Here is a 13,192-nt window from a genome sequence, read left to right as displayed (position 1 = left end):
CGCGTTCGGAATACCAGCCCTGGGTTGGTAATAAATCTACTGATTAATTTTGCTTGATGGAGGATGGCAACGCTGGCCTTATGGCTATATCTCTCTCTTTATTTATCAAAGTACTTATACATATGCATAAATAATTCAACATTGGGATATTATACCATTTTTAAGTCCTCTAATCCTATCAGGTTACATTCAATTCGGTCATGTTTTTGCACACATGACTACTGAAACGTGCCTGACATGTGACATATTATTAATTAAGCTTCAGATAGGTACAGTAGAAAGTGGTGGCATGCCTCCAACCAAATTACTTCTTATAAAGTACATCCTCTTTATTTCATGAAAAAACGGTTGTTGATCTGTCTGAATGTATCATTATATACGCTCTCATATTATTACTTGAATAAATAGTGAAACGTTCTAGAAAATTTTATTATTTCTTTTTCACAGTCTATTAACATAATATGATATACCCGTAATGTGACTAACTACAATAATTTCTCTGTATGTATAAGTAAATACATTTATATGACCTTTACAGAAGTTTACTCCTTTTATTTTTCTAATAGAAAATTACTCTACCAATCAAGGTTTCATACGCAATGCTTCTTAGTGCACAGTGCTTAAGAGATTCAATTTTTCCAGAAGAGAGAAGCCATTTAAGCCGCTAGTCATATAAATTCTTAACATTCCAATCATTCTCATGTCAGCTTATATCAGTCCACAACAGGTCATATGCCCGCTCTATTCTTCATTCTTCTTTCTTGTCTTTTTTTCATCTATCTGACTTAAACTAGACATTAAGTCTGGTGCGAGCCTAGGTCGCTTTGAGAGTCTCTTCCCAAATTCAGTTTAGACTGTGGACATTCAAAAGACACATATCGTGGTTATACAAGTAAAAGTGACCATTTTCAAAAATGACGAAATTGAGGTTATTGACTTTTTGACATAGTATTAGCATAATGCTTGACTGGTAAAAATTCCAAGTCGATCCGACACTCTAAAAATAAATTAATTTGTAAAATATGTGACCATTTGATAGAAGCTCACAGATTTTTGACAAGTAAAACTGACCAACATACATAGTCACTTTTATCAGTAAATTTAAGATCCAAAGAATTGACCGAGTAACAGTTAGTCAATTTTACTTGTAGGTGATGTCACAGTGAAGAGTTAGTTAGAGTTAGTAGTCAGCAGTTAGTAAGTAAGTATACGTTTTGTATTTGACAGATACGTTTTTTTTAATAAAAAGTTAATTAATAAAATTTATTCTTTAGATTATTACGTAACACTTCTTAATTATTAATAAAATAAAATTCTATCTCCTTCAATGAATGAAACAAAAATGTTTTTCTGACAAATTTTACAGGTATAATTGTCTAAGTTTTTCAATTCATTTATTTTTATACAAAAGCGATAATGTTTTTTAATATGTTTATACTTTACATTAAAGTTGAAAGTACCGTACATATAATGTAAAATTACCAACCACCCACTTAAAAAATCTGATCTTTGAGAAGCAATTGAACTCTAGAAAAACACTAAAATGGCTCCCCTGAACATTATTGATTTTGTCACATGGTCAATTTCTCTTGTATGCCCCGATATCTTCGACGTAACGACATAAAATCCCCATTTTATTTTTTTTGTTTAAAATTATATCTCGAATCTGCTCAAAAATCAATAGTTCAAATAATTTTTAAAAAGCCCTTCAGGTACCCCAAGCATCAAGTTATTTGAGGAATTTGTGATTTTAGATATAAGGCAATTATATATTTTTAGAATAATAATGTTTGTGAAAGCAAATTATTCTACCAAATCCCAAAAGGAACACTCCCACACTACCAGAAGTCAAACTAGAGGATGGGTCATGGAATCTATCACAAACTCTGAATTCGGGCAAAGAAATTTCAGGTTTCTGGGCCCCAAAATATTTAATATGTTACCCAAACATTGTAAAACCATGACCCGGATTCAAATTTAAAAATTGGTTACTGGGTTTAGATCGAGAAAAATCGGAAAATTTACTCAAAATACATTCTTAAATAATAAATGGTATAAATTAATATTGGATAACTGTATAGTAAATTAACTAGTAGGTAGTAGTGTTATTGTTTAGTTTTACATAAAAATGTCTGCCTTAAAACAGGTTGTACCTAGTTAGGCAGACTAGACATGATTCAGAGAAATCTATTACCTAAGTGTATATGTAGTAGATAAAGTAATTGTTATTTTGTTAATAAACTATGATTATTCTTTTTTATTATATTGTATAATCATTTCAGATGTGTTATAGACATACTAAATATTCAGATAAAAGTAATGTGATAAATGAATACCATATTTTCCGCACCTAATGGTGCATAGGGCACTGCATTGGTACACCAATCACAGCGTATCTTGATCATTTTTGTTACATGAAAGTAAGATGATCAGTCTTGTACCAGTCTAGGGACTCTGAAATATTCTAGTGTAAAATCACTCTTTTAAATAAATATTTCATATCAACCATGTCAGGAATCAAACCCAAGATCTCTTGCTTTCTCTCATTTTAATGGGTAAAATTTAAAAAAATATTATAACATAAATCTTTGACAGCTTGCATATCTTACATACTATTCAAATCGTTCTTCCTTATTGAAAAGTAATGAATTATTATTTCTACCTCATTATTAACCCCTGTTTTTACCTAATGGTGATACATAAATGGCTTCACTACAAAGAAGCCACATATTGTTCCACACGCAGTTCACACACGCTCATTATCTACGTAAATATCAACAGAGTGTGCTATTATATTTATTTACAGAAACTATTATAATACATATTTTTTCGTATGAGAAAACTTTCATAATCTGATGATCAATTAATATAGTATCATCATCATTCCCCTTCCTACACCTAATGGCCACTGCATTGGTGCACCAACCACAGCGTATCTTGTTCATTTTTGTTACATGAAGGTAAGAGGATCTGTCTTACGCTTTAGGTGCCAATCCAGGAACTATAAAATTCTAGTGTAAAAACACCTTTTTAAATCAATATTTCATGTCGAGAATCGAACTCGAAACCTCTTGCATGGTTAGCAAACGCACTGACCACTACACCACAAGGCCAACAGACAGTTAATATGGTATACAAACCATATAATCTATCATAGTAAAGTATTTATTTAGATATTAATGTCTATTTATGCATTATAATAATATTATCATCTATCTACTTAAAAAGAATAATTCTTAGTTAATGTTAGTGAAATTATTTTTTCTCTTAAAGTCCTTTAAAACAAGTAGATGACATTTATTATACCAATAATAATTCTGACTATTTTCTTGAATCCGATCATTATTTATTTGTATTCTGTTATGTGCTAAAACAACAACTCCTGTATAAAGCTCGAGCGTAATGTTCCGACGACGTCACTCGTGTGCACAACTTTTGGCATTAAGTCTTGTGTCCTGTCCACGTGAACATTCTCAGTTGTTCTAACATCAGTGTGTGCATATGGTTTAATCTCCAAAATGTTCAGTTTCAAGGAAGACTTTTCAATGTGCACATGGTTCTGGAAGTTTACTTATCAATCAGAGTGGTACTTTTTAACTGTTTCTTTTAGGAAATGATGTCAATATTTGTAATCACAATAATTTTGCACTTTGTTTTGGTAATCCTTACAACTCTAATTTTTCCCTTATCGAAATATACTTCGATGCAATCAGAAAACTTTCTATCCAAATAAGTGTGTTGAATTTACTTTTATAATGAAATAATTTATCATGGTGGTGCATGTGAAACTTAAATTAAGAATATCGCCACAGCATATTGTATTTTTGTTTAAAAAAGTGAGTATTCTTAACGGCCTTAAAACCTTACTCTTGTATGTTTCTGGAAAAATAAGTATGGTAATTTATAAAAACATCAACTTACTAATGGAAAATGGTTTAGGGTCGCGGACTTACGGGACTGAAAAATTTGGGGAATACCTGTTATATGAACTCCATAATGCAGTGTCTCAGTAACACTGCCATCCTGACATCGTACTTTTGTGGAGAAAATTACAAGTAAGTACAAAAATATATTCTTGTCTTGATGCATATTTATATTGTTTCAATATGTGTCTCAATTACCCAGAAAAAATGGGTTTGTAGAATCACACGATTTAAACAAATAATTATTATACCTTACACATGGTTTATTTAAATGTTTAAATTAATAACATATAATAATACACAGTATTCATATTGTCAGATTTATTGTGAAATCAATTACTCCCAGTGGTTTGATTCATTTTCTTTCACAAACGGTGCCTTTTTTGTTCCACATAAACCCGATGGTGTTAAAAAATAGATGCGACTAGAGTTAATGCATTTTAATATTCTATTTTGTTAATCCTTTCTTTATAGTAGATATTTATAGTTTTTTTTTTAGTCGTCTTTATTTTCAAAAATAAAAAAGTTGCTTTAATACTAGTTTATATTTAAAAAGAAGTGTTAATTAAAAATAATTTCGACTCTACAAACTGATTATTACATTTATTTGTTTCTCATTTATCTGTTATTTTCGTAATAAATTTTGGTGGTATGAAATATTATCCCTAGCTTGAGAAAAAAATATGTATCTTTACAGACATTATTATTATCAAATGAAACTTTTGCTAATATTTCATCAATTTAATAATTTTTTTTCGTTATTATTTATTTTTTACTTGCATATAATTTTAACAAGAATTATTTAATGTTAGTAAATAATTGTATATAACTACTTACTGACCTTTCTATGTCTTCCGGTTAAGAGATTTACCAGTCTCTTCACCAGGACACTAATTACACTAACATGCAAATCTCACGAAGTAGTTATGTACAATTATTTACTAACATTTAATAAAATGTTTGACCACAAAGTTAATGCTTTAAATATAAATAATTATTTTATTTTTTTATTTTATTTTTGCACCACAACAGGCCAGGAGGCCCAATTACAGCGGTGAATTACATCGCAGAACACCCAGGCTTGAGAAAAATCAAATTTAATTTTTGTGTTCTCACCGGGAATCGAACCCGGAACCTTCCGTCTGTGAGTCAAGCGTCTTGACCACTACACCACGGAGGCCGCCGACAAATAATGTTTCAACAAGAATTATTAGCATTTAAAAATAAGTGTAAACTGAACTTTAAAAGTATGATTCCTTTGCCTTCAAATAAATGGCTTTTTCGATTTCAGGCAGGATTTGAGAACTGCAATGATAAATCTTGTAAATTCCCAAAATACAAGGGGAGGAACTCGAGGTGCGGTAGCGGAAGAAGTAGCAGCCGTTGTACGCGCACTCTGGTCGGAACAGTTCCGATTTATATCTGCCAAGGACCTGCGAGTAAGTAAACTTATTTTACATTTTATAATTTTTAAAACCAGTGTTGCGATGTTCTCTAGATGATTCAAGGGTAGCTGGTTCAATATTCATTAAAAACTATTCACCTTAATACGCTACCAATTTATTGTACTTAAAGTAAATAGTTATTACAATAAGTGCAAGATTCTAGGCTGGAGTAGTAATGTAGCTATATGTCAGTGGCGAACAGTGATTTTATTTACAGGTAAGCTATAAAAAAAAAAAATTATTTGTACCTACATAGTAGGTACATAATATAATGTAAGATATAAATACCATAAATTACTTTTTTTTCTGTGATTCTGTGTGATACAAAACTCTCATCTATGAAATTGACTCAAACTACGTAACTTTGTGATATATTATATTGTGTAGATATAATATCCATTAATTTAACACGTAACTTATGTAAAAGTTTATAATTTAGTCAGTATTAGTTATTCTCATAATGATTGAAATGTCAACTGGCCGATTTGTTCTAGAAATGAATACTGCCAAAAACGGCCGCGTTGAGCGCCACGTCTGTTGCGAGCCATATGTCAAAAGTATGATCTGAAAGAAAAATAGTCCTTAAGAAATAATGTTTGAAATACTGTTTTCCAAATCAAGAATCTTCAAATATCTGCAAGTTAACTCTGGGAGAAAAATCCCGCTACTGGGTTTAATATGTTCAAAATACAGTACACTTATTTGTATGAAGAAATAAGCTGTAGTAATCGGCTAGTTCCTTGGCTCATTGCTGGCGCTAGACGCGCTTAATTAATATTTATATTTATATTTGGAAAAACATACGAATGGTGGTAATGATTTATAAGAAATAGTAATTATTTGTTTGTTTTTCCGTTAATAAAGTCACCGTAAAACATTATTATGGATAGTCAAATATAATGGTAAGCTGCGCATAATTGCTTATATACACAATTCGCCCCTGCTATGTGTACACCCTGTACAATTGTTACAAAAAGAAAGAGCAATGATATTTGGTGGGACCAACATTTATAAACTTCTTCAAATTGTAAATGAAACAATTATGATATTGGTCTTAAATATTCATCAAGTGCAATTATTATAGTAAAAACAAATCAGATGGTTGCATTTCTCAAGTTAATGTACACTCTTAGTAAGGAAGCAGTGGGAATTCTCTGTTTTGCTGACAGCTGCAATCCTAGCTGAAAACGTAAATAACTTACAGAGAATGCTCATAAAGTTCGATGAATCCTACTTAAAGTACAACACAATTAACTCCATAGAAAAAACAAAGAATATGACTTTCTCCAAAAACCCACTAGAGTGCAGAATCTCAGTATGTGATGAGTTAATTGAACAAGTAACCCAGTTTAGATATCTTGGCAGTGAACTGTTCAGCTCTCATGACCTCCCTAGAGAAGTAAGGCCTCAGGGAGATTAAACTGCAGCTGTGGCGGGCTGCCTGAGAGATGTCATACGGAAGAATCAAGATACGAGAACAAATAGCAAGATACGCATTTATAAGACCTGTACGTGACCTATTCTCATATATGGCATTGAAGGGAGGGCGGACGCTATTAAGACCAAAAGTTTGCTAAGGAAGACAGAAATAAGAGCTCTACTTGCTGATTTCCACGCATATGTTCCTCGAGTTTTACGAATAGCCGATAGTCACTTGGGGCTAAATCGGGTGAATATGGGGGGTTCAACCAATTCAAACCCAGCTTAGTGAATATTCAGTATTCCCTTCTCTACAATAAACTCATATGTTGAAATATCTGTATTCATACCTTTAAATTTTTATAATCCAAATATGTATATTTTCTTCACTTTTGTTTGGTTAATAGGTAGTGGTTGGAAGACATCAATCAATGTTTCGTGGTATAGAGCAACAAGACTCCCATGAATTCCTAACCATACTTATGGATTGGCTTCATAATGATCTCCAAACCCCCAGCAGGCGTCCCTTTCAGATGGTAAATCATTCACATATACCCATTAATATAAAATATGTTTGTTCTTTAAAAGAACTTTCCAAATAACAAAAATATCTGCTTTAACATTGTTGTTATTTTATTGTTCCAGAACTCGCTTACTCCATCAGAAAAGGCTTGGCTAGACTATACAAAATCCAAAGAAAGTCTAATTCTTAAGTTATTTTATGGACAAATACGATCTACAGTAAAATGCCTGGAGTGTGGCACTGAAAGTGTAACTCACGATTCCTTCTCCAACCTTTCTTTAGAACTTCCTGAACATGCAAAAAAATGCAACCTTAGTGTGAGTATAAATCATCTTTGTTTACTGCCGCTGAATTATTTTGTTTCTTTTTTATTCTTTTGTTACAATGACTGTTTTATATAGATTTTTACAAATATTTACAAAATAACCTAATTCCATTAAAACGCAATATTTAATGTCAAGTTTTAAAACTGATAGTAATTAATTGTAAGAATGATTCTGTGATATTATGTTTTGTTATGAACTGACATTTTAAATCATATATTTTAGTCTTTCATTGTTGCATAAAAAAAATTCCACCACTACTAACATTTCATTTAAAAATATTTTCTTAAAATTATGTATTAAAAGAAACATTTTGTTATAGGACTGCTTACAACTTTACCTTAAAGATGAAAGAATATTGGGTTGGAACTGTCCATCTTGTAAGCAAAACAGAGAAGCTGTGAAAAAATTAGATATATCTAGACTTCCGCCGATACTTGTTATACACTTTAAACGATTTTACGTAGACTATATTTCAAATAAGTATAGAAAAAAATTGACTAATATTGACTTTCCGCTACAAGACTTTGACATGGGACAGTATTCTCTTAACTCACACAGAGAGAGAGGGAACTCCATATATAATTTATATGGTGTATCTAATCACTATGGCTCTATGGAAGGAGGACATTACACTGCTTTTTGTAAAAGTAGTGTCTATTCCAAGTAAGTTTTTTTTCATGATCAAATTACCATTCTCATTTTGCAGGTTTATTTCAAATTTTAATTGAGCTAAATTAAGTTTATTTTAATTATTGAATCAGCATTCACTTCGCAACACTTCATTGTAAATTATTATAAAAATAAAACTTTGTTATTAGTGTTATACGATTTTACTATTTTTCAAGAACACGGGAGTGCACTCCCGAAACTAAAGTAAAAAAGTTTTATTTTTATAATAATTTAAAATATATTTTCACTGTACAGTAAAACCCTTAAATTACGTTTTTTAAGGGACCGACAAAAAAATGTAAATGGAGGGAAAATATAAATGGAGGGAAAATGTAAATGGAGGGAAAATGTAAATGGAGAGTAGTGAAAAAAATAATTCAGCAAATTACTTTTAATTAAAAAAAATTATGGAGCAATGTTTGAACCATTTTTCACTGCGACTTTTTTAATATCACATTCATAAATAATAAATTTATGTAAAACACAATATACCATCTTTAAAATTACAACTAAAACACGAAAATGGTAGCAATAATTTATATTATAGATTTAACTTACCAACAAGTTGGTATAATAATAGAGACTAACTTCAATTTGCAGCGAGTGGGGGTTGAAATTTTTTCAGACCAACAAGTTGGTGTAATGATTAGAGACTAACTTCAGACTCTTGAGAGAAAAACACGAAAATGGCGGCAATAAATGTTCGCAAACTGTCTTTGAAATTACAAATCGCTATAGAAAAGTTGTATAATGAAAGAAACTAACTTCAGACTCTTGAGCTGTCAGTTTTCAGTATGGATTGCAAATTTCTCCAACGTTACTTGCGGAGAAAAAACTTTTAATGTACTAAAAAATTTCAAATTTAAGGGCACTTAAAACATTATACATAAATCGCGGGGACGTAATTTCGGGGTTTCACTGTATTTATATATTAATTTCACCTTACCTTATGACGAGATTGAGAAGATTCATAAAGTATTTTTTTTTATATCTTTACAATTGTATATTGTATCAATATTATCACCATCCTACTCCCCCCCCCATTAATCTGCATAGAGTTTGTATTAGAAATATTTTGTTAACTTTCCTCTATGCTGACTGAGTCCCTCAGTCTATACCAGTTGCTGGTGTATGGTGGGTTTTTGGATCCCCTCAATATATCAATATTATGTAAAACAACCTGGGCCACAATCACATGGAAAGTCAACTAAGTTATCTTCAATGATTGTCTAAAGTAAAATCGAATTTTCCACATGAAAAATTAAATATATATTTATTTTTTTAAACGCGTTTTATCACTGGTCACCATCAATCATCATCATTCCATGTCCGCTCCCTGGTTGGAGCATATGGTGTCCACAAAGATCCCCCGAGCATCTCTGCCGGCCTTGTAAAGTAGGCAAGCGTGGTTAAGGCTCTCAGGAGAGGCATCCGCAGTACAACTGTATCGCCTCCGCTTGATGAGGGTTCTCACCAGAGTTTGCGGTATCCGTTCTCTTATTACTTCATTACGCACAAAGTCAAACCACCGCACACCCAAGATTCTTCTGAAATACCTATTCTCAAAACTCAGCATTTTGCTGTTTTGGGCCCCAGTGAGGTGCCAGGATTCGCATCCGTATAGGAGAATAGGTGTTGTGCAGGCGTTATATAGGCTGCATTTGGTTTTCACTGAGTAAATATTTGATCTCCAGACAGCCTTCATACTGTTGAATGTGGCGCCTGGTACTTTTAACTGCACTCTTAGTTCTTTTTGAAAGCTGCCATTTTCTGTAACATATACTCGCATGTTTTTGAAACTCTCAACCCTTTCAATGATTTGGTTTGACAGTCAAGGGATTTTGAAGTATTACATAGTACATGGGTTTTTGCAATATTGATTTTTAAACCCATGCATGCGGAGCACCAATTTAGCTTATCTACAGTGGCCCGAAGACCCGTGACTGAATCGTCAATTATAACCGCATCATCAGCATACTCTAGGTTGCAGAGTTTTTGGGAGGAGGAGATGGATATTCCTCGGTCAAGTGGAATTGACTTTCTTAGGATAAAGTACATGAGGATTATAAAAAGGGACAGTGCAAGGGCGCAACCTTGGCGAACTCCGGTGGTGACATCAAACCAATCTGTGACAACATCGTTAATTCTGATTCAGCATTTGCTACTTAAGTGAAGGGCTTCAATAAGTTCGATCAGTTTTATAGGCATCCCATATGCTTCTAGTATCTTTTTGAGTATAGGTCTTTGCGGACTATCAAACGCTTTTTCGTGTACTACGAAGCACATAGCCAAGGAACTATTTAGTTTTTTGTTCTCCTGTAGAATACAGCGTATGTTATGGATATGATCCGCACATGATCTACCAGGTAGGAAACCCGCCTGGTTCTCCCTCAATACTCGCATAATGGGTCCTCGAACTCTTTGCAGTTTTAATATGCAAGTATTTTTCTAGGTACACTAAGTAGCGTGATTTATTAATGAAATCATAGTCTTTATATAAATAAAAGGTACAAAAGAACAATTTAAAAAAGTAAGACAAATTACGGATTTCACATTAATTTATTATGAATGCAGGAGGAGAGGGGAAAAAAATTAAATTCTAGAAAAATAAATATTAAAATATTAAATAAAAAGTACATAAAAGCGATAAGACATTGTATAGCTCCAACTATACTTTCCTCCCCTCTATCTCTGCTTCCATGAACATTTTTATTTCTTATTATAAATTCACAACCAAAAAGAATTAATTAGATGCAGGTAGTAGATGTGCATATGAATAAGTAAAAATGAATAGTTTAAATTAAAAGTTAGAGTTAAAATTAAAAGTTAAAATTAAAAAGTTAAAATTAAGAACATTTAAGAGAAGGTAATATAGAAGTCTAGGCATCTACAGGGCTTATGACCTGTCAATGGCTGGTTTAAGTGGCCACTTTATACACTGTAACATTCACCATTCTGCCCGTATTTGAACATCTATATTCCTTCAATTCTTTCATCTGTTGATGTTTGTGAAGTTAAAGAGCTGAAACCTTTATTTATGCGGGTGAGATTCATCTAATTGAATTATTTCACCTACATACTAGGCAACGCCTGAAAACGTTATTTTTTCAATTTTTATACTTCTCCATGGACCAGGTGGATTTATCAACAATATTTTGAGTTTGTCCAAAGTTTTTCAAGTTCGACACGGCAATTTTTATTTCAGCCAGTGTCGGCGAACTGTCAGAAATGTTGACTGCCCTCAATATGTTTGTTGCAATTTCTATTGAGATATAGAGGGTGAAAAGAGTAGGGGGATGATTAAGTACTCTCTGGAAATGACCACGCCATATTTCTTTTACGCCATCTGTGTCTGATTCGATCACTCCACCAGAGTGTTTTATAACTTCTGGGGTGATTGCGCGTTTACCACAGATCTTACGCGTTATTTGAAATTGTTTTCGGGTGTCATTTCTTCGAGCCGCTTTTCATATACAATTTTTTACAGATAAGATAACTCTACCTTTTCATTATAATCGGGGTCCTGGAATGCAACAAACAATTCATTCATCACAATATTGATTTCATATATATGTTCGGCATACTAAATGGTATAATCGATGTTCCATCATTACTGGGACAAGTAAAATTGAATATTCCGACTCGTAGGTTGAGAAACAATGAAGTACTGTTCATCGATCAGCATAGAACAAACTATGACCTTAATTCTCCAATGACCTGTCTTTGTCATATTGTTAACTCAAGACAAGATCTGGACCTTTTTTTGTTTAAGTTTACAACGATTTAAACAAGCACTAAATAAATAGTCCAGATCTTTTCTTGATGCACCTTTATGTTTGTCAATGCCTCTTTTTTTTTTAAATATGTTTTTAACTGTTCTTTTATTGTTATATTTAAAACCTATAAATTGTATATGTCCATGTGGACAATGTTCGTTTATAAATAAATATAAGTATATTTTTTTCTGTCGTATTATTGTTAATTTATTATTATTTCAATTATTTAATTTTAATTAATATTTTCCATTTGCAGGTGGTATAAATTTGACGATCACGTAGTTAATGAAATTTCACCGAGTGATGTAAAATCAAGCGCTGCATACATCTTGTTTTACTCTTCTATATCGGGTGATTCGGGACATCACTATTAAATTGTGTGCCAGGGGAATTTTCCTTTTTGTATCTATAAATACTAAAAACAGTGAGTTTATTTATTTCTACAAATTTTCTTTTTGTTACCATCTCATATTTATATATATATTATGTATTAATGCTCCTTGGATGTTAATTGATTACAATAACTGCAGATGCCGGAACAAAAAGTTTGAACAATACGGCATTTATAAAAATGTGCAGTATTTGATGTCATAATCCTGCACAAATGATTTATGTGCGAGATTCCATCCTCTATAATTTCTGTAAAATGTGCTTTTTTCATTGGCTTAACTACATAAAAACAGGAGCTTCATTTGATAAATAGATATAAAATTAAAATAATTTTGACATCTTACACAAAGGCAGTATTATCGAAGCATGTCATGGAAGGCAATAATGATTGATTAATGTTGTGTGAATTTCGGGATGTAGACCAGATTCTTGATAAACATTCTAAATAACTCGAAAATGTGTTGCTAGTAATACAAAGATATTGAACTCTGCATTAAAATATTTCGTCATTTATCTATAGGTTTGTAAAATCAAAGTATTGTGCTAACTTAACCTGTTAAAATGTGTACTTCCCACTCTGTTGTATTTCGCCGTGTGTTCTTTTCCCACCTTTAAAATAATAAATGCTTAATCCCAATTTCGGTCCAAAAACTCCCAAAAATGATCTGTTTAGCAAACTAGTTGTAAATATTTATGTTTTCTGTCCCCGTTAAAATACTTA

The 13,192-nt window shown here is 32.0% G+C and overlaps 1 protein-coding gene across 1 annotated transcript in view; it reads left to right on the top strand.

Annotated features, from left to right (window-relative positions):
- Window positions 1-12,592, top strand: part of Usp8 (Ubiquitin specific protease 8) — a 33,014-nt gene extending 20,422 nt beyond the window's left edge. Inside the window, exons 14-19 of the mRNA XM_088233351.1 lie at window positions 3,940-4,055; window positions 5,215-5,362; window positions 7,195-7,323; window positions 7,433-7,627; window positions 7,956-8,299; window positions 12,338-12,592. Of these exons, the coding sequence (XP_088089477.1) occupies window positions 3,940-4,055; window positions 5,215-5,362; window positions 7,195-7,323; window positions 7,433-7,627; window positions 7,956-8,299; window positions 12,338-12,455 (1,050 nt within the window). The 3' untranslated portion in view covers window positions 12,456-12,592. The remainder of the gene's footprint in view (window positions 1-3,939; window positions 4,056-5,214; window positions 5,363-7,194; window positions 7,324-7,432; window positions 7,628-7,955; window positions 8,300-12,337) is intronic.
- The last annotated feature ends 600 nt before the right edge of the window (window positions 12,593-13,192 follow it).

Source organism: Micrasema longulum, unplaced genomic scaffold, assembly GCF_059751315.1.
Source record: "Micrasema longulum isolate JH-2025_06_02 unplaced genomic scaffold, ASM5975131v1 h1tg001085l, whole genome shotgun sequence".
NCBI lineage: Eukaryota > Metazoa > Arthropoda > Insecta > Trichoptera > Brachycentridae > Micrasema > Micrasema longulum.
Note: the sequence above shows the minus strand (reverse complement) of the source record. Positions and strands in the feature narration are given on the sequence as shown.